At 40.5% G+C, this 20441-nt stretch overlaps 1 protein-coding gene and 1 long non-coding RNA gene across 4 annotated transcripts in view; one reads left to right on the top strand and one right to left on the bottom strand.

The window, feature by feature from the left end:
• Positions 1-20441, top strand: part of LOC139748747 (uncharacterized) — a 114946-nt gene that overhangs the window by 83377 nt on the left and 11128 nt on the right. The window lies entirely within an intron of this gene.
• The window catches only part of LOC139748745 (uncharacterized), a 29902-nt gene continuing 22586 nt past the window's right edge, over positions 13126-20441 (bottom strand). For all 3 annotated transcript variants that reach the window (XM_071662165.1, XM_071662167.1, XM_071662166.1), the window contains 5 exons: positions 19355-19469; positions 17233-17403; positions 16724-16840; positions 15003-15116; positions 13126-14901 (listed from right to left, as the gene is read on the bottom strand). In XM_071662165.1, the coding sequence (XP_071518266.1) occupies positions 14818-14901; positions 15003-15116; positions 16724-16840; positions 17233-17403; positions 19355-19469 (601 nt within the window). In that variant the 3' untranslated portion in view covers positions 13126-14817. The remainder of the gene's footprint in view (positions 14902-15002; positions 15117-16723; positions 16841-17232; positions 17404-19354; positions 19470-20441) is intronic.

Below are 20441 nucleotides of genomic sequence, written 5' to 3'. Positions count from 1 at the left end.
AGCTTTGCGGAAGATGAAAGCCGGCAAGGCAGCAGGTTTGGATGGTATTGCAGTGGAATTTATTAAAAAGGGGGGTGACTGTATTGTTGACTGGTTGGTAAGGTTATTTAATGTATGTATGACTCATGGTGAGGTGCCTGAGGATTGGCGGAATGCGTACATAGTGCCATTGTACAAAGGCAAAGGGGATAAGAGTGAGTGCTCAAATTACAGAGGTATAAGTTTGTTGAGTATTCCTGGTAAATTATATGGGAGGGTATTGATTGAGAGGGTGAAGGCATGTACAGAGCATCAGATTGGGGAAGAGCAGTGCGGTTTCAGAAGTGGTAGAGGATGTGTGGATCAGGTGTTTGCTTTGAAGAATGTATGTGAGAAATACTTAGAAAAGCAAATGGATTTGTATGTAGCATTTATGGATCTGGAGAAGGCATATGATAGAGTTGATAGAGATGCTCTGTGGAAGGTATTAAGAATATATGGTGTGGGAGGAAAGTTGTTAGAAGCAGTGAAAAGTTTTTATCGAGGATGTAAGGCATATATATATACATATATATATATACACACACACACACCGCGGGAGCCTAGCGGTAGTACTCCCGTCTATGGCACGGGGGTCCCGGGTTCGATCCTGGCTGTTGGAGGTTTGTATGTTCTATGAAGGTGTGCGTGCGTGTCGTAGAAGGCGACTAAAAGGGAGGGGAACGGGGAGCTGAAAATCCTCCCCTCTCTTTTTTAATTTTCCAAAAGAAGGAACAGAGAAGGGGGTCAAGTGAGGATATTCCCTCAAAGGCTCAGTCCTCTCTTAACGCTACCTCGCTAACGCGGGAAATGGCAAGTAGTATGAATATATATATATATATATATATATATATATATATATATATATATATATATATATATATATATATATATATATATATATTCACCGAGAACCAATCACTTTCCTCTCTGTGTATGAGTAGGAAGAGAGGAAAGTGATTGGTTCTCAGTGAATGTCGGTTTGCGGCAGGGGTGTGTGATGTCTCCATGGTTGTTTGATTTGTTTATGGATGGGGTTGTTAGGGAGGTGAATGCAAGAGTTTTGGAGAGAGGGGCAAGTATCGAGTTTGTTGTGTATGAGAGGGCTTGGGAAGTGCGTCAGTTCGCTGATGATACAGCGCTGGTGGCTGATTCGTGTGAGAACCTGCAGAAACTGGTGACTGAGTTTGGTAAAGTGTATGAAAAGAAAGCTGAGAGTAAATGTGAATAAGAGCAAGGTTATTAGGTACAGTAGAGTTGAGGGACAAGTCAATCAGGAGATAAGTTTGAATGGAGAAAAACTGGAGGAAGTGAAGTGTTTTAGATATCTGGGAGTGGATTTGGCAGTGGATGGAACCATGGAAGGGGAAGTGAGTCACAGGGTGGGGGAGGGGTCGAAAGTTTTGGGAGCGTTGAAAAATGTGTGTAAGGCGAGAACATTATCTCGGAGAGCAAAAATGGGTATGTTTGAAGGATTAGTGGTTTTAACAATGTTATATGGTTGCGAGGCATGGGCTGTAGATAGAGTTGTGCAGAGGAGGATGGATGTGGTGGAAATGAGATGTTTGAGGACAATATGTGGTGTGAGGTGGTTTGATTGAGTAAGTAATGAAAGGGTAAGAGAGAGGTTTGGTAATAAAAGAGTGTGTTTGAGAGAGCAGAAGAGGGTGTATTGAAATGGTTTGGTCACATGGAGAGAATGAATGAGGAAAAATTGACAAAGAGGATATATGTGTCAGAGGTGGAGGGAATGAGGAGAAGTGGGAAGCCAAATTGGAGGTGGAAAGATGGAGTGAAAAAGATTTTGAGCGATTGGGGCCTGAACATGCAGGAGGGTGAAAGGCATGCAAGGATTAGAGTGAATCGGATCGAAGTGGTATACCGGGGTCGACATGCTGTCAATGGATTGAACCAGGGCATGTGAAGCGTCTGGGGTAAACCATGGAAATTTTCATGGGGCCTGGATGTGGAAAGGGAGCTGTGGTTTCAGTGCATTATACATGACAGCTAGAGACTGAGTGTGAACAAATGTGGCCTTTGTTGTCTTTCGCAGCACTCACTTTTATCCCCTTTGCCTTTGTACAATGGTACTATGCAAGCATTCCACCAATCCTCAGGCACCTCAACATGAATCATACATACATTAAATAACCTTACCAACCAGTCAACAGTACAGTCACCCCCACTGCAATACCATCCAAACCCGCTGCCTAGCCGGCTTTCATCTTCCGCAAAGCTTTTACTATCTCTTCTCTGTTTACCAAATCATTCTCCTTAACCCTCTCACTTTGCACACCACCTCGACCAAAACACCCTGTATCTGCTACTCTATCATCAAACACATTTAACAAACCTTCAAAATACTCACTCCATCTCCTTCTCACATCACTACTACTTGTTATCACCTCCCCATTAGCCCCCTTCACTGAAGTTCCCATTTGTTCCCATGTCTTACACACTTTATTTACCTCCTTCCAAAACATCTTTTTATCCTCCCTAAAATTTAATGATACTCTCTCACTCCAACTCTCATTTGCCCTCTTTTTCACCTCTTGCACCTTTCTCTTGACCTCCTGCCTCTTTCTTTTATACATCTCCCAGTCATTTGCATTATTTCCCTGCAAAAATCGTCCAAATGCCTCTCTCTTCTCTTTCTTTAATACTCTTACTTCTTCATCCCACCACTTACTTCTTCATCCCACCACTCACTACCCTTTCTAATATGCCCACTTCCCACGCTTCTCATGCCACAAGCATCTTTTGCGCAAGCCATCACTGCTTCCCTAAATACATCCCATTCCTCCCCACTCTTCTTACATCATTTGTTCTCACCTTTTTCCTTTCTGTACTCAGTCTCTCCTGGTACTTCCTCGCACAAGTCTCCTTCCCAAGCTCACTTACTCTCACCACTCTCTTCACCCCAACATTCTCTCTTCCTTTCTGAAAACGTCTACAAATCTTTACCTTTGCCTCCACAAGATAATGATCAGACATCCCTCCAGTTGCACCTCTTAGCACATTAACATTCAGAAGTCTCTCTTTCGCGTGCCTATCAATTAACATGTAATCCAGTAACGCTCTCTGGCCATCTCTCCTACTTACATACGTATACTTATGTATATCTCTCTTTTTGAACCAGGTATTTCCAATCACCAGTCCTTTTTCAGCACATAAATCTGCAAGCTCTTCACCATATCCGTTTACAACACTGAACACCCCATGTACACCACTTATTCCCTCAACTGCCACATTACTCACCTTTGCATTCAAATCACCCATCACTATAACCCAGTCTCGTGCATCAAAACTACTAACACACTCACTCAGCTGCTCCCAAAACACTTTCCTCTCATGATCTTTCTTCTCATGCTCAGGTGCATATGGACCAATAATTACCCATCTCTCTCTATCCACTTTCAGTTTTATCCATATCAATCTAGAGTTTACTTTCTTACACTCTATCACATACTCCCACCACTCCTGTTTCAGGAGTAGTGGTACTCCTTCCCTTGCTCTTGTCCTCTCATTAACCCCTGACTTTATTCCCATGACATTCCCAAACCACTCTTCCCCTTTACCCTTGAGCTTCGTTTCACTCAGAGCCAAAACATCCAGGTTCCTTTCCTCAAACATACTACCTATCTCTCCTTTTCTCTCATCTTGGTTACATGCACACACAATCTGAGCCTTCGAGGAGGATGAGCACTCCCCATGTGACTCCTTCTTCTGTTTCCCCATCTAGAAAGTTAAAATACAAGGAGGGGAGGGTTTCCAGCGCCCCACTCCTGTCCCCTTTAGTCGCCTTCTATGACATGCGAGGAATGCGTGGGAAGTATTCTTTCTCCCCTATCCCCAGGGATAATATAATTTTATATATTATATATATATATATATATATATATATATATATATATATATATATATATATATATATATATATATGTGTGTGTGTGTGTGATTTTTTATAAGGATTCTTTGGTATTATTGTATATGGATCTCCGTGGGCAAATTATATTTAGACATGACACTGAGGGACATAGTGTTATAGTTAGGAAAGGTATCTAGGCCCTAAGGCCTGTTAGTTTAATGGTCCCCAAAATAAGAAGACCCACCCTTCCTTGAATGATCTCAATAGCCTTGTCTCAAAATGAGAAGACTCAACTTTCCTTAAATGATCCCGAGTATTGATAGCCTCGTCCCAAACTGAGAAAACCCACTTTCCCTTAAATGATCCCTGATCTTGATAGCTTCATCTCAAATGAGAAAACCCAACTTTCCTTAGGTGACCCCTGATCTCAATAGCCTTGTCCCAAATGAGCAGACCCAACTTTCCTCAAATGTTCCCTGGTCTCGATAGCCTCATCCCAAATGAGAAGCCCTAACTTTCCTCAAATGTTCCCTGGTCTCGATAGCCTCATCCCAAATGAGAAGACCCAGCTTTCCTTAAATGATCCCTGATCTCGATAGCTTCATCCCAAATGAGAAGACCCAACTTTCCTTAAATGATCCCAAGTCTTGATAGCCTCATCCCAAAATGAGAAGACCCAACTTTCCTTAAATGATCCCGAGTCTCGTTAGCCTCTTTGGCCATCTGCTTTTCCTTGAATCATTCCAGGACTGGATTGCCTTGGTCCCTTGAATCATTCCAGGATCGGATAGGCTTGGTCCCTTGAATCATTCTAGGACCGGATAGCTTTGAGGGGCCATGAAAATGAGATCCGACCCATATTTAGATATTCCAGGACTTGATACCATGAGAGGTCCTAGAAATCCTCCTATCTTACAAGTTGCTATCTGACCTGTTGAACAGCTAATTCTCCAAGCTTCGATTACGAGTGACTAATTGTAAATCTTTGAAATAAGAGCAATATGGTCATCTTGACCATACAGCGACCCAACAAGCATCAACTTACTACCCTCCCGATACACCCTAAAACTCCACTCAGGCGAACATGCATTTATATAAAAGCAATTTTGCAAATGCTGAGAGTATATGAATGATTATAGAGTTTAAGATATTAGGCCTTCATGAGTATAGACCTATTCTAGTTCTGTTGAAGTTGGTGCTTAATATTAAGTATGCTAGACCATTTCCCTTTTCCAACCTTGATGCAGAATCTCTGCAATAGTTTTGGCTGATGAACAAGGCGGGATAGAGTGTATAGGCTGCTTACATTTAAGGAACGTCTTTCATGTTTAGATGCTCTTTGGGTCGAGTAATTCCCCACCACTGTTGCCCTTGATGAATACCGTTTTTCAGGGACTTATAGATTGCTTCTTTGTGGTGTCTGTGTTAGTCATCACTTTGAGAAAAAAAAGCTGGTGTTCTAACTTCCAAAGGCTAGAACAAGGAGGACTAAAGGTTAAGCTTACTTAATGCAGGTTCCTTTGGAAACAGCTGGAGCTTTTAGGTCATGTAAGAGCTGTGACCCTTTTCCCATCCTGAAGACGTTGGACAGTGTCAGATATTTCGTAGATTGAGCATGATTGCATAGGGCGTTTTTAGCAATCTTGCAAGGAGAGTCAGGTCATTAACAGACCTGCCCAAGAACAACTAACATTTGTGTGAAGTACAGCACAACAAGAACGATTTGAGAGACTTCAACTTCTGTTCCTTGGGTTTCCCAGTTGTGTATAGCAGTCTGCTACATCAATTGATGCTCCAGGGTCAGGGCATAGGTGTGATAGAAAGCTGTCAACTAGAAGCTGTGTACATAAGTATCTAAGAGGCAGAATCAAGTTATGTAACCACTAAGTTGGAGGCTTTTGGGTATTTGAGCATTTTAGGGCTTTGAGTTATAGTTACCAATCAATGTTTTAACTGATTATGCTCTGAGTAGGAGTATCAGAGGAAAGCTGGAGTTTTGATATCAAATGATTCAGGAGTTCAGTCCCACCTTTAAGTATATGTAAGGAAGAGCCAGAATGGCAACTGGTGCTTGCCTGAGTATGATAGTCCGGATGAGGAGTAAGTTCCTCATTCACAATTACAGGCCCAAATATATATATGAGTGGGGAAAACCAAGAACCCTTCAGTGTGATGTTTGTTCCCCAAAAGCCCTTAATCCAGAACAATTTGTTACGTAGACCTGCATTTTCTAGATAGGTGGTTTGCAAGGTAGGGAAGTCTGTCAACTCGTGGTTCCACAAGACTTTGTCTATAATGTTTTGATTTATGCTTGATGTTCATGGGAGTGCATATCCAGGTAAAGATTGGAAAGTAATGCAAACTAGGTTGAGGTATTTCTGGCCAAGGATGGCCAAAGACACAGGGAGACATGTTGATGGGTGCCATTCACTTGCTGTTTATACAATGAATGTTACAGCACTGGCACCAAACGTTCCATCAAAGTATTTGTGGAGCACGTGGAGAGATCTAGATTTGCAAGAGCAGAGATGGATATGTCTGAGGATCCATGATGTGAGGCAGGCTGATGATGTAAAAAAAGGCAGTGTTAAAGAAATGTGAGGTCATAAGTTCAATTTGATTGAGAAGGCTGACCAAAGATAACTGAAATGCTTTGCTGATATGGATAAGTAATGAAGGACTGGTTAACCCTGAAGTGGGCATAGTCCACAAATTCTGTGATGGGGGCACAAAAAGAAAAATCCTTTGTAAAATGATAGATTGGAATTTAAAAGTAATGAAAAATAGTTATATTATCATCTCTTTCTTGGCTTGATCCAGTTCTTAGTGAGCATGGTGGATGTTGAATAATGTATATGACAGCTCCAAATGTGATAGGAATGCATGTAGAAAGTGTTTTTTTTTTCTGTTGAGCTTCTTTTCCTAATGTACAGTGTTAGTGGTATATAGTTTGGATATATTTGGAAATATAACATCTTCCAGTCTAACATTATGGGTGATGGAGACTGAGTAGAAAGTGTTGGGAAAGCTTTGGAGTGTCAGCATCTGAACATTCAGGAGGGGGAATGATGTGCATTAAATGGAATGCATTGGATCAGTGTGGTATTTGAAGAGTGAAGTACTGTTAAAAGCCGAACCAAGGCGCATGAAACAGCCCAATTCGGTGAGGCTTGGCTGTGGATTGCGGATCTTGTTTGTGTACATTATACATGGGAGGTACAAATTGAATGCGTGAATAGGGCCATTGCTCATCTGAAGAAAAAAAAATCTGTGCTTGGCCCCTTATTTTGTTCCCTTTTTGAAAGTTAACAGGGGAAGGAATGTTTTCCAGCTCTCAGTGCTCCCACCCCTCTTAGTAACTCTGCAGCATGCCAAAAATACCTGAGTAGTACTGTTTCTTTACAATCCCCATGGAAAGCAAAGAAATTTCTAGGACTTCATCCATTCATGTCCACTCTCTTCGTCAAGCAATATGCATCAAAACAAGAGCTTCCATCCAAAGCAAAGCCCCATGTACCATTCTGAGGTTTCCCCTGATAATTAACTTCAGTCTGCTGATAGCATGTTGACCTCATGTCACATTGCTCCAGTTCTTTCTCTTCTCTGCCCATTTTGCCCCCTCTTGTATGTACAGGCTCCATAACTCAAAGCTGTTTTCACTCTGTATGTCAATCTCTTTATCGTCAACCCCCCATACCCTTGTTACCTCCACTTCTGTCTGTCAAGTATAGTCTCTTAGTAAGTCTCCCTTAGCTCATACTCTGCATGTCTCAACCTTCCAGTAATAATTATAATAATTTTTATTTTATTTATTATACTTTGTCGCTGTCTCCCATGTTAGCGAGGTAGCACAAGGAAACAGACGAAAGAATGGCCCAACCCATCCACATAAACATGTATATTCATACACGTCCACACACGCACATATACATACCTATACATTTCAACGTATACATATGTATACACATGTACATACTTCATACTTGCTGCCTTTATTCATTCCCGTCGCCACCCCGCCACACCTGAAATGACACCCCCCTCCCCTGCACGCGCGCGAGGTAGCGCTAGGAAAAAGACAACAAAGGCCACATTCATTCACACTCTGTCTCTAGCTGTCATGTATAATGCACCGAAACCACAGCTCCCTTTCTACATCCAGGCCCCACAAAACTTTCCATGGTTTACCCCAGACGCTTCACATGCCTTGGTTCAATCCATTGACAGCATGTCGACTCGTGTATACCACATCGTTCCAATTCACTCTATTCCTTGCACGCCTTTCACCCTCCTGTATGTTCAGGCCTTGATCGCTCAAAATCTTTTTCACTTCATCTTTCCACCTCCAGTTCGGTCTCCCACTTCTCCTCGTTCTCTCCACCTCTGACACATATATCCTCTTTGTTAATCTTTCCTCACTCATTCTTTCCATGTGAGCAAACCATTTCAATACACCCTCTTCTGCTCTCTCAACCACACTCTTTTTATTACCACTCTGACACATATTTCCTCTTTGTCAATCTTTTCTCACTCATTCTCTCCATGTGACCAAACCATTTCAATACACCCTCTTCTGCTCTCTCAACCAAACTGCTTTTATTACCACTCATCTCTCTCACCCTTTCATTACTTACTCGGTCAAACCACCTCACACCTCATATTGTCCTCAGACATCTCATTTCCAACACATCCACCCTCCTCTGCACAACCTAATCTATAGCCCATGCCTCGCAACCATATAACATTGTTGGAACCTTTATTCCTTCAAACATACCCATTTTTGCTTTCTGAGACAATGTTCTCACCTTCCACGCATTCTTCAACGCTCCCAGAACCTTCGCTCCCTCCCCCACCCTGTGACTCACTTCTGCTTCCATGGTTCCATCTGCTGCCAAATCCACTCCCAGATATCTAAAACACTTCACTTCCTCCAGTGTTTCTCCAGTCAAACTTACCTCCCATTTGACTTGTCCCTTAACCCTATTGTACCTAATAACCTTGCTCTTTTTTTTTTTTTTTTTTTTTTTTTTTTTTTTTTTTTTTTTTTATACTTTGTCGCTGTCTCCCGCGTTTGCGAGGTAGCGCAAGGAAACAGACGAAAGAAATGGCCCAACCCCCCCCCATACACATGTACATACACACGTCCACACACACAAATATACATACCTACACAGCTTTCCATGGTTTACCCCGGACGCTTCACATGCCTTGATTCAATCCACTGACAGCACGTCAACCCCTGTATACCACATCGCTCCAATTCACTCTATTCCTTGCCCTCCTTTCACCCTCCTGCATGTTCAGGCCCCGATCACACAAAATCTTTTTCACTCCATCTTTCCACCTCCAATTTGGTCTCCCTCTTCTCCTCGTTCCCTCCACCTCCGACACATATATCCTCTTGGTCAATCTTTCCTCACTCATTCTCTCCATGTGCCCAAACCATTTTAAAACACCCTCTTCTGCTCTCTCAACCACGCTCTTTTTATTTCCACACATCTCTCTTACCCTTACGTTACTTACTCGATCAAACCACCTCACACCACACATTATCCTCAAACATCTCATTTCCAGCACATCCATCCTCCTGCGCACAACTCTATCCATAGCCCACGCCTCGCAACCATACAACATTGTTGGAACTACTATTCCTTCAAACATACCCATTTTTGCTTTCCGGGATAATGTTCTCGACTTCCACACATTTTTCAAGGCTCCCAAAATTTTCGCCCCCTCCCCCACCCTATGATCCACTTCCGCTTCCATGGTTCCATCCGCTGACAGATCCACTCCCAGATATCTAAAACACTTCACTTCCTCCAGTTTTTCACCATACAAACTCACCTCCCAATTGACTTGACCCTCAACCCTACTGTACCTAATAACCTTGCTCTTATTCACATTTACTCTTAACTTTCTTCTTCCACACACTTTACCAAACTCAGTCACCAGCTTCTGCAGTTTCTCACATGAATCCGCCACCAGCGCTGTATCATCAGCGAACAACAACTGACTCACTTCCCAAGCTCTTTCATCCCCAACAGACTTCATACTTGCCCCTCTTTCCAAGACTCTTGCATTTACCTCCCTAACAACCCCATCCATAAACAAATTAAACAACCATGGAGACATCACACACCCCTGCCGCAAACCTACATTCACTGAGAACCAATCACTTTCCTCTCTTCCTACACGTACACATGCCTTACATCCTCGATAAAAACTTTTCACTGCTTCTAACAACTTGCCTCCCACACCATATATTCTTAATACCTTCCACAGAGCATCTCTATCAACTCTATCATATGCCTTCTCCAGATCCATAAATGCTACATACAAATCCATTTGCTTTTCTAAGTATTTCTCACATACATTCTTCAAAGCAAACACCTGATCCACACATCCTCTACCACTTCTGAAACCACACTGCTCTTCCCCAATCTGATGCTCTGTACATGCCTTCACCCTCTCAATCAATACCCTCCCATATAATTTACCAGGAATACTCAACAAACTTATACCTCTGTAATTTGAGCACTCACTCTTATCCCCTTTGCCTTTGTACAATGGCACTATGCACGCATTCCGCCAATCCTCAGGCACCTCACCATGAGTCATACATACATTAAATAACCTTACCAACCAGTCAACAATACAGTCACCTTGCTCTTATTCACATTTATTCTCAGCTTTCTTCTTTCACACACTTTACCAAACTCAGTCACCAGCTTCTGCAGTTTCTCACCCGAATCAGCCACCAGCGCTGTATCATCAGTGAACAACAACTGGCTCACTTCCCAAGTCCTCTCTTCCACAACAGACTGCATACTTGCCCCTCTCTCCAAAACTCTTGCATTCACCTCCCTAACAATCCCATCCATAAACAAATTAAAAAACTATGGAGACATCACGCACCTCTGCCGCAAACCGACATTCACCTGGAACCATTCACTTTTCTCTCTTCCTACCGGTACACATGCTTTGCATCCTCGATAAAAACTTTTCACTGCTTCCAGCAACTTGCCTCCCACACCATATACTCTTAATACCTTCCACAGAGCATCTCTATCATATGCCTTCTCCAGATCCATAAATGCTACTTACAAATCCATTTGTTTTTCTTAGTAATAATAATAATAATGATAATAATTAACAATAATAATAATAATGATAATAATAATAATAATAATAATAATATATTATACAAGCGCTACCTTGCAAATGCGGGAGACAGCGACAAAAAAAAAAAAAAAAAAAATTATACTTAGTCGCTGTCTCTCGCATTTGTGAGGTAGCACAAGGAAACAGACGATAGAATGCCCAACCCACCCACATACACATGTATATATACATGAAATGCCCACACAAGCACATATACATACTATACATTTCAATGTATACATACATATACATACACAGACATACGCATATATACACACGTACATATCCATACTTGTTGCCTTTGTCCATTCCTGTCGCTGTGCATATATGAGGTAGCGCTAGGAAAAGACAACAAAGGCCACATTTGTTCTCACTCAGTCTCTAGCTGTCATGTGCAATGCACCGAAACCACAGCTTCCTTTCCACATTCAGGCCCCACAAAACTTTCCATGGTTCACCCCAGATGCTTCACATGCCCTGGTTCAATCCATTGACAGCACGTTGACCCCGGTATGCCACATCATTCCAATTCACTCCATTCCTTGCATGCCTTTCACCCTCCTGTATGTTCAGGCCCCGATTGCTCAAAATCTTTTTCACTCCATCCTTCCACCTCCAGTTTGGTCTCCCACTTCTCGTTCCCTCCACCTCTGACAACCATATCCTCTTTGTCAATCTTTCCACACTCATTCTCCCTATGTGACCAAACCATTTCAATACACCCTCTTCTGCTTTCTCAACCACACACTTTTTATTACCACACATCTCTCTTACCCTTTTATCACTTACTCGATCAAACCACCTCACACCACACATTGTCCTTAAACATTTCACTTCCAAGACATTCACCCTCCTCCGCACAACCCTATCTGTAGCTCATGCCTTGTAACCATATAACATTGTTGGAACCACTATTCCTTCAAACATAACCATTTTAGCTCTCCGAGATAATGTTCTCACCTTCCACACATTCTTGTACACTCCAGAACCTTCGCCCCGTCCCCCACCGTGACTCACATCCGCTTCCATGGTTCCATCTGCTGCTAAATCCTTTCCCAGGTATTTAAAACACTTCACTTCCTCCAGTTTTTCTCCATTCAAACTTACATCCCAGTTAACTTGTCCCTCAACCTTACTGAACCTTATAACCTTCCTCTTATTCATATTTACTCTCAGCTTTCTTCTTTCACACACTTTACCAAACACAGTTACCCAGGAATACTCATCAAATTATTCCTCTGTAATTTGAACACCCACCTTTATCCCCTTTGTACGAATTGCCTTCGTACAATGGCAATATGCATGCATTCCACCAATCCTCAGGCACTTCACCATGAACCATACAGAAATTGAATAGCCTTACCAACCAGTCAACAATACAGTCACCCCCTTTTTTAATAAATTCCTCTGCAATGCCATCCAAACCTGCTGCCATGCTGGCTTTCATCTTCCGCAGAGCTTTCACTACCTCTTCTCAGTTTACCAAACTATTCTCCTTGACCCGCTCACTTCGCACACCACCTCGACCAAAACAGCCTATATCTGCCACTCTATCATCAAACACATTCAACAATGCTTCAAAATACTCACTCTATCTCCTTCTCACTTCAACACTACTTGTTATTACCTCCCATTAGCCCCTTCACTGATGTTCCCATTTGTTCTCTTGTCTTACGTATTTTATTTACCTCCTTCTAAAACATCTTTTTATTCTCCCTAAAATTTAAAGATACTTTCTCACCCCAACTCTCATTTGCCCTCTTCTTCACCTCTTGCACCTTTCTCTTGACCTCCTGCCTTTTTCTTTTAAATATCTACTGTTTGAGAATTTCACACTTCCACGATGCTGATGTATTTTATATACTAGTAATTCAGTATGATTTTTTATGAAACATAAAACATTTCCGCTGAATGCAGATGTACAATACTCTATCATAAATCTGCTGAGTTTTAGTATTCAGTACATAATTCTTCAAGCCATCAGTTATGAAAGAATAAGAATGAAATAATTTATTTTCTTTCACACATAGTAGGCTGGCATCCTTCCAAAAAAGAATCTGTCCATGTTATTAACAAGTTGATATCCATGCATAAATTATAATGTATAATTCCAAACATACATGACTGATCAAAGATATCTGTATAGATTGCACCTCAGTGAAACAATGAAGTTTTCAACAATCTCAGGAAGAAAATACACAGCATTAATGTATAATAAAACGACGACTCAAAATCTCTCCTTAAAACTATCTTTCACAAGGCCTACTTTAATACATGAGAAAATAACAATGCAACCCTTACATCAGTTTTATCATTCCCATATTATGAAAAAATAGAGAAATGAGTGTTCTACTATAATCCAAAACTATCAAAATTTAAACGTAGCTTGATCACACAACAAAACAATCTCTCTGAAAGTTTAACATTTATCTGTGGGGTAGCAATTGCTATATTTCATTTACTCCCCATCTCCAAACCATACTACAGTATTTGTACTCAAGATATTGCATTGTAAATAGCACCAATGCCGACTTTTCTGTGATCAGCAGTTTTTAGTTAACACTGAGAAGGGCATGAAAGCCTGCTACAAAGAATCACATCATCCGTGCCAGAAATGTAACCATTTAATAACTAAATAATAACTGACACAAAGATTACAGGATTTCTTCTATGATAAAGTATTATGTATTCATAAAAAGCAGTCAGCACTACTATGGATGTATTCATACTGAACTTTTTTGTCAAAAAATCTGTCATCGATATAAAAACTGTACACCCCATAACAAATCCTACCATATTGTATAGGAAGTACAAGAATAAAATGCTGCTTTTTAACAATAATGAACTAACTTACTAAAATATCATTAGATGATACAAGTTTTAAATGGTCCCATTTAGCAACTCCTTCCACATTACAAAATACTACTGCTTCAAATGATCATACTGGAGACCATTAATCCTAAAAAACAATAAAATCAATCATAGTTAAATTTCATTTTTCGTACCTGTCAACATTTCCTGCTCAAATGAGGTAGCAGCAGGAGCCAATGAGCAATGGCCTCTCTTGATCAAACCCACTCTCTCGCTGTCATGTATATAAAGTATGGAAACAAAAGCTTCCCATATACAGCCATGCTTCACAGATTGTTCCATGATGTCACATGATTGCTTCATATGAGATGATTCAGTCTGCTGATAATACATTGCCTGCTGTAACCACAGCACCCTAATTCATCAATCCCATGCATGCTTCTCACCTTCCTGAATGTTCAGGCTCAAATAACCCAGAGCCTGTTTCATCTTGTTCTAGGTTTCCATGTCTCCCTTGCTTCTCGTCCATCATACTCTCCATAAGGCCAAGCCATTGCAGTACATCCCAGCCAGTTCTATCAGTCATACTCTGCTCAATGCCACACCTTTCTCTTACACTGTAATTTCTTATGTAATCAGCCTGCTACATACTGTCTCCAGGCATTTCATCTCCAACATGCCCCCTCTTTTGTTCTTTTCTGTTTAGGGCAACAAGACTCCCAGACATACAAAGATGTCAGGATCACTGTACCTTACCAACAGTCTTTTCCTTCCACAAACTCCTTAATGCACCTAAGACCTGTGCTCCTTCTCACACCATATGACTCTGTTCAGCCTCTATAGTTCCATCTGCTACCAAGGTCAATCGAAGGTATCAAAATCACTTCACTTTCTTGAGGTTCTTTACATTCAAACTTTCTCTCAAACCATCCTGTTTTATCACAAAAATATATTTCAGACTCTTAAAGCCTAAAAACAGGGAAGTCCTTTGGGCTATTGGTCATACTTTCTTGCTGCCGACAAATTCGTAGACACTGGGCCACAATCTGAAAAAGAAAAATATGCCTTCTTATTTCCATCCTGCATCAGTTAATTTCATTTAAACACAGTTCAATGCCATCAAGATACTTTGACCTCCACTACCTACCTTTCTGGTTTCTGATGGAATAATGATACCATCAATGAGTACTCGTGAAGCCTGGTACAAGGAGCTACCAACAGGAAAGTTGAACGCTGATAGAGGTTTTCTTTGTTTGCCTGCCTGTGAGGTATATCAAATCATTAAAATTAAAATTTTAGAGATCTTGTAATATTATACAGCACAGCAGCCTATACAGAACCTCCTTTGTACTCACTGTAAGCTTGAGACACTTCTGATGTTTTTGTCATCAGGTTATCTTTCCTATACAGACTACCTCATTCTGTCCACACTTATATATGAATCTTTTCCCATTAGCCTTAGACACATTTTTCTTTTCATTCTTTCCAGACCAGTTTAGTTACATCTTTATCTTTACCAGAAATTGCTGCTGAATCTATAACTGTGTTACTAGCACTTGCAAGTTCATTTCCTGTCGCGTTCTTTCCATCATGACGTTTTTTTCCCTTTCATTTACAATTTTGATGACTCGAAGATTTCATCTTTACTGCTGTGTGCAATTTTGCTTCATTTTATCAGATGCTTTATTTTTTATACAACCCACAATCTGAAGAAAAGCTAAGAGGAGACAGAAGAATGGAGTGAAAGGAGGATCTGGGGGAACTGGAGCATGCATTGGACTGAATGTGTTCGAGCAATGTAGTACAGGAGGAAACATGCTGTCAGCAGACTGAATCAAAGCATATGAAGTGCTTAAGGTAAACCATGGGGTAGCTTGTGGGGTTTGGCTGTGTATATACATAGGAATGCAAACAGCAACAGAGCACTGGGTCCTCTTGTGACAGTGGAAGAGATCAGAAACAGATGAATGTAGTTAAAGTTAGGAAGCAAATGGGTAGCTTAAGGAGAAATACCTGTAAACTTCATATGTAACTAAGGAGATGCAAAATAATGTCACTCAAAGACATGAAGTAAACTTTGTCAAGCCTGATCTTAAAAATATATATCGTGTTGCTTTCAATTGCAGTTACTGGTATATCTTTCCATAAGTTAACAAGCCTGTTGAAGAAACAGTACTTCACTTCTTTCTTAGTAAAAGTTTGCCCAGAAGTTTTTATTTATTACTACAAGGAAATCAGTTGCATCTAGTCTTAATTTAATAGCTGCATAGACTGAGATTACTAAAGCGTTTGATAATTATGAATACTTGTATTGAATTATCTTTTGACCTCCTCTCATCCAATCTAACTTTAAGTCATCTAGCTGGTGGTTCTCATAGGATTTCTTTCTTTCTGGTTGTGTGGTAGTTTCTGGTTTTGACATATTCTACACGAGACCTAGATGCTAGAACAGGTGAAAATGAGACTACTGACTGATTCTTTCTTATAGTGCCTTGCTGAAGGGGGAAAGGCAGCTAGGATATATGCATATAAGAAAAATTTCTGCCTACATATCTCCTGTACAGCAAAGGTGATGCTGAGACATGGAGGTCGGGGTCTGGAAATTTTCTCCTCCCTGTATTATCTCTTTCCAGTATAAAGGACAGAAGGATCTGCTATATAAGGTTATTTCATTAAAGGCTCTGTTTCTCACTTTCTAATGCTACCGTGCTGAGGGCAGAAAAAAGTGAGCAGACATAAAAAGAAAAACTGCAGGAAGCAAATCATCTGGGCTCCATACTTTAATGGTTGTCATCTGCAGACTGAAGGGCAAATTTCTAAAGAGCAAAATCATTACAAGGAAAACAGATTAACTATATCTGTGTTTACCTTCAGAGCAGGTTCATTTTCCTTAGGTTTTGGAGGTGCAGGTGGAGGATTAAGTGTATGAGTCACATCTGACCCAGGCCAAGAGAAGATGAAATTTGGGGAAAATGATGGTCCACACTGAGGAGAAAAATTTAACACAATTATCAACTGAAGCAAGGTCACTGCAGATACATGTGAAGCATTCCATATTTGATGCACTGCATTACATGAGGATAACTTTTTTGAAACACGATAATTGTACCTGAACAAATAGTGAACCACAATAAAACATGCCTATGCCTTATATCAGAGATAAAAACACAAAGACTCTGCCACATATGAAGGTAAATTGCCAATATGAGTGGATAATATCTTAAATGATCAGCCACCAGGAGCTTAGTGATTACGAGCCACAACAACTTGAATCCATCATTCAAGACACAACCTGCCCTAATTATCTATCAGTATTAGTATATCCAAAGATATGTTTAGATTTTTTTGCAAACCATTTTGGCAAAAAAGAATCATACCATTGTATAGTTATCATCTCCATGGCAGTTACCAATGTTGACTGTAATCTTTGGTACAGTGACACAGGAGACTGCACCTATCATAGCTGCTCTCCCCTTTGTAGCTTGATACAAGTCTTCTGTACTTAAGCCTTTGGTAAATGCCAGATGTTCTTCAACAGGCCCAGAGTTCTGTAAAGAATATAATAAATATGTGAGTTTTGAGGCATGGAAAACTGTCTAGAGCAGTATTCTGACACCCCATAACCCCTTTATTGGTGAGATAATGTCTGTTACCCCTTTTGAATCACCTATTAGGTGCATTACGTAATAACATTGATTTAGCCTGGGTTCACCCCATGACAATACAAAACTTCCACTTGGTGATATCATCCTTTGGCCTTAAATACTGACTTTCCTCATAATTCTCAAGATCTATGAATACAAACTGCTGAAATGTGAGACAACAGTCAGTTTTTATTTCTATTTGAGGTTTGGAGGTTGGTTATGAAGTGAAGAGACCATTAGAGAGTTGAGTGCCAAGCATACTGACATAAGATTTTTGTGTCATTACACAACTGTTGAAAGTCTGTGGTTGCAGAAACTTCGAAAAGGGGTCCTTGGGGTTATATAAAAATAATAACAGGATGGATGACTTGGAAGGTAATGCATAGTTTAGAATGAAGCATCTATTGAAAGATCAGTCAAGGTCAATGGGGTAGAACCCTTAAAATGGAGACTTGACCGACTGATATCCAACACTGAGTGGCACAACTCTTGGGTGAGACTTTGAATCATCACTCTGGGAGAACACTACTCTAGTCCCTTGGAAGGGGCTTATACAATTTAAGTCTTTAATGGAGGAAAAATAACACAGAACCAAGAAATATAAAAAAAAAAGAGTTTAGGGCTTAAAGGACTTACAAGTAAATGTACAGCCTATGCTAACACTACAACTGATGTTCACAAGATGGAATGCTATGTAAAGAGAAACTGGCCATACTGTAGAACAGGTGCACACATCTCATGTTTACACACCAGAAACCACAACCTCGACAAGGTAAATAAAAAGTGGATTACCTGGTACATAATGCACTGTGACCGAGGGAAGTCTGACGAGGATACTTACCCAAGTAAGTACGAAAGAAGCCAATAAACAAGAGCTGAAGTGGAAATAAGACTGGTCAGAACTGACAACCAGGGGATGATGACCATTGCTGGGTGGAGGTTGTTTTATTGGCAAGATAGTGGACCCAGGGCAATCCCAAATCCTTTTACCACCTGTGCTGGTTAACAATGGGTAAGAGGCATTTACCTCACCCTTAAGGCAGGGGGATAAGATATTTTCCTAAACCTGGGGATCGAAGATATCTATTGTGGTTTAATGAATGGGCCAATCCTGAAGAGAAATTTTCCTCTATTGCTTAAAAAGATGTTAGCGCAGAAAACGTTTTTAAGACTATTCTTTCTATGCCTAGATGGCAAAGTATGAGATACAACATTTCACATATCTTGTTCAAACACTAGTGGTCATATATTAATGTTTAACAGTATTGCAACCTAACCCCAGCACACACTGTCCAACAAGTACTGCAAACACTTGCCAAGCATTGGACTTCTTTCCTATCTCTATCTTGGTGAGTTATGTCATCTTTTCCAAAACTTAATGCAGGGCAGTACAATAAGAATCTTTTCTATGCATTTCAACAGTTGATTATCTTCCTCTCAAATATTAAGTTGTATCAACATCACTTAATTTGTTTGCATGAGAATTATGCACATACACTATCTAATGCAAGAAATAGTTGCTGCATGTTTTTTTTTCCTTAGTACCAATGGTCCTTTGCCTGGGGTGTAGATTTGTTCAATTTTGCTTCACATGATAATGTTATGATCGATCTAGCCCTTACAAAAGCCTGATGATACATATGCTTAAAACAAACGTTATTCTTTTCACTAACAGGTCTGTATTTACTTTAGACTTGCTGGTCATATTCATTGACATTTGACCTCACAACTAAGTGCAATTAAATTTTTTCTGGTTGAAATAGCTCTTCTACAGGTACAGACGAGTTCTATCTGACATTTTGTATCTCGCATGTAAACATCATGCAGATACAGCTGATATCTGGTTGTATCTCACCTGTAAGAATATTAGTGGTAACTGACGCTGCTGACATATCTGTACAAAGTGTGAACCTTTAAGACCATCCTGGTATGTCAGAGGTCCAGCATTACCTATGACACCAACACATCTCCTGTAAAAACAAAATGTGATTAAGAGCTAAGTATTTATATTTTATATTTATTATACATAATCGCTTTCTCTCGCGTTAGCGAGGTAGCACAAGGAAACAGACGAAGAATGGCACAACCCACCAACATATATGTATACATAAACGCCCACACACACACACACATGCATACCTACACATTTCAACGTATATATACATAAACATACACAGACATATACATATATACACATGTACCTATTCATACTTGCTGCCTTCATCCATTCCTGTCACCACCCTGCCACACATGAAATAGCATCCCCCCCACCCCACCCTGTGAGGTAGTGCTAGGAAAAGACAAAAATGCCACATTCATTTACACCCAGTCACTAGCTGTCTTGTGGAATGCACCGAAACCACAGCTCCCTTTCCACATCCAGGCCCCACACACCTTTCCATGGTTTATCGCAGACACTTCATGTGCCCTGGTTCAATCCACTGACAGCATGTCAACCCCAGTTTACCACATCGTTCCAATTCACTCTATTCCTTGCACGCCTTTCACCTTCTTGTATGTTCAGGCTCCAATTGCTCAAAATCTTTTTCACTCCATCCTTCCACCTCCAATTTGGTCTCCCGCTAAGTACAAAGTACTAATCTGATATAAATGCCAGTCAGTTTCGGTTATGCAAGATCTAATGAAAATTTATATGCAGGCTTCAGTCATAAAATGTTGTTTCTAGTGAATTTTAAATTCAACCAGTTGATTAAACATGACCTCTTTTCCCAAATCTGTGTTGTTTTCCCTTTTGTAATTTTTCCTTTGCAAGCAGTCATTGATTTGCTATCTGATTACCTTTTCCAGTGTTTTACAGACAACACTCGACAGAGAAACTGGCCAGTTTAAGTCAGAGCAACTTCTTGGTCACCTTTCTCAAAGATATGTATGATAGTTGCCCAAGAGATTAGGTGAGAAAGTAGACAAATGTTGTTCAACAG

The sequence above is a fragment of the Panulirus ornatus genome, chromosome 5 (assembly GCF_036320965.1).
Source record: "Panulirus ornatus isolate Po-2019 chromosome 5, ASM3632096v1, whole genome shotgun sequence".
NCBI classification, from domain to species: Eukaryota; Metazoa; Arthropoda; class Malacostraca; order Decapoda; family Palinuridae; genus Panulirus; species Panulirus ornatus.
This window is presented reverse-complemented; position numbering and strand designations above follow the sequence as displayed.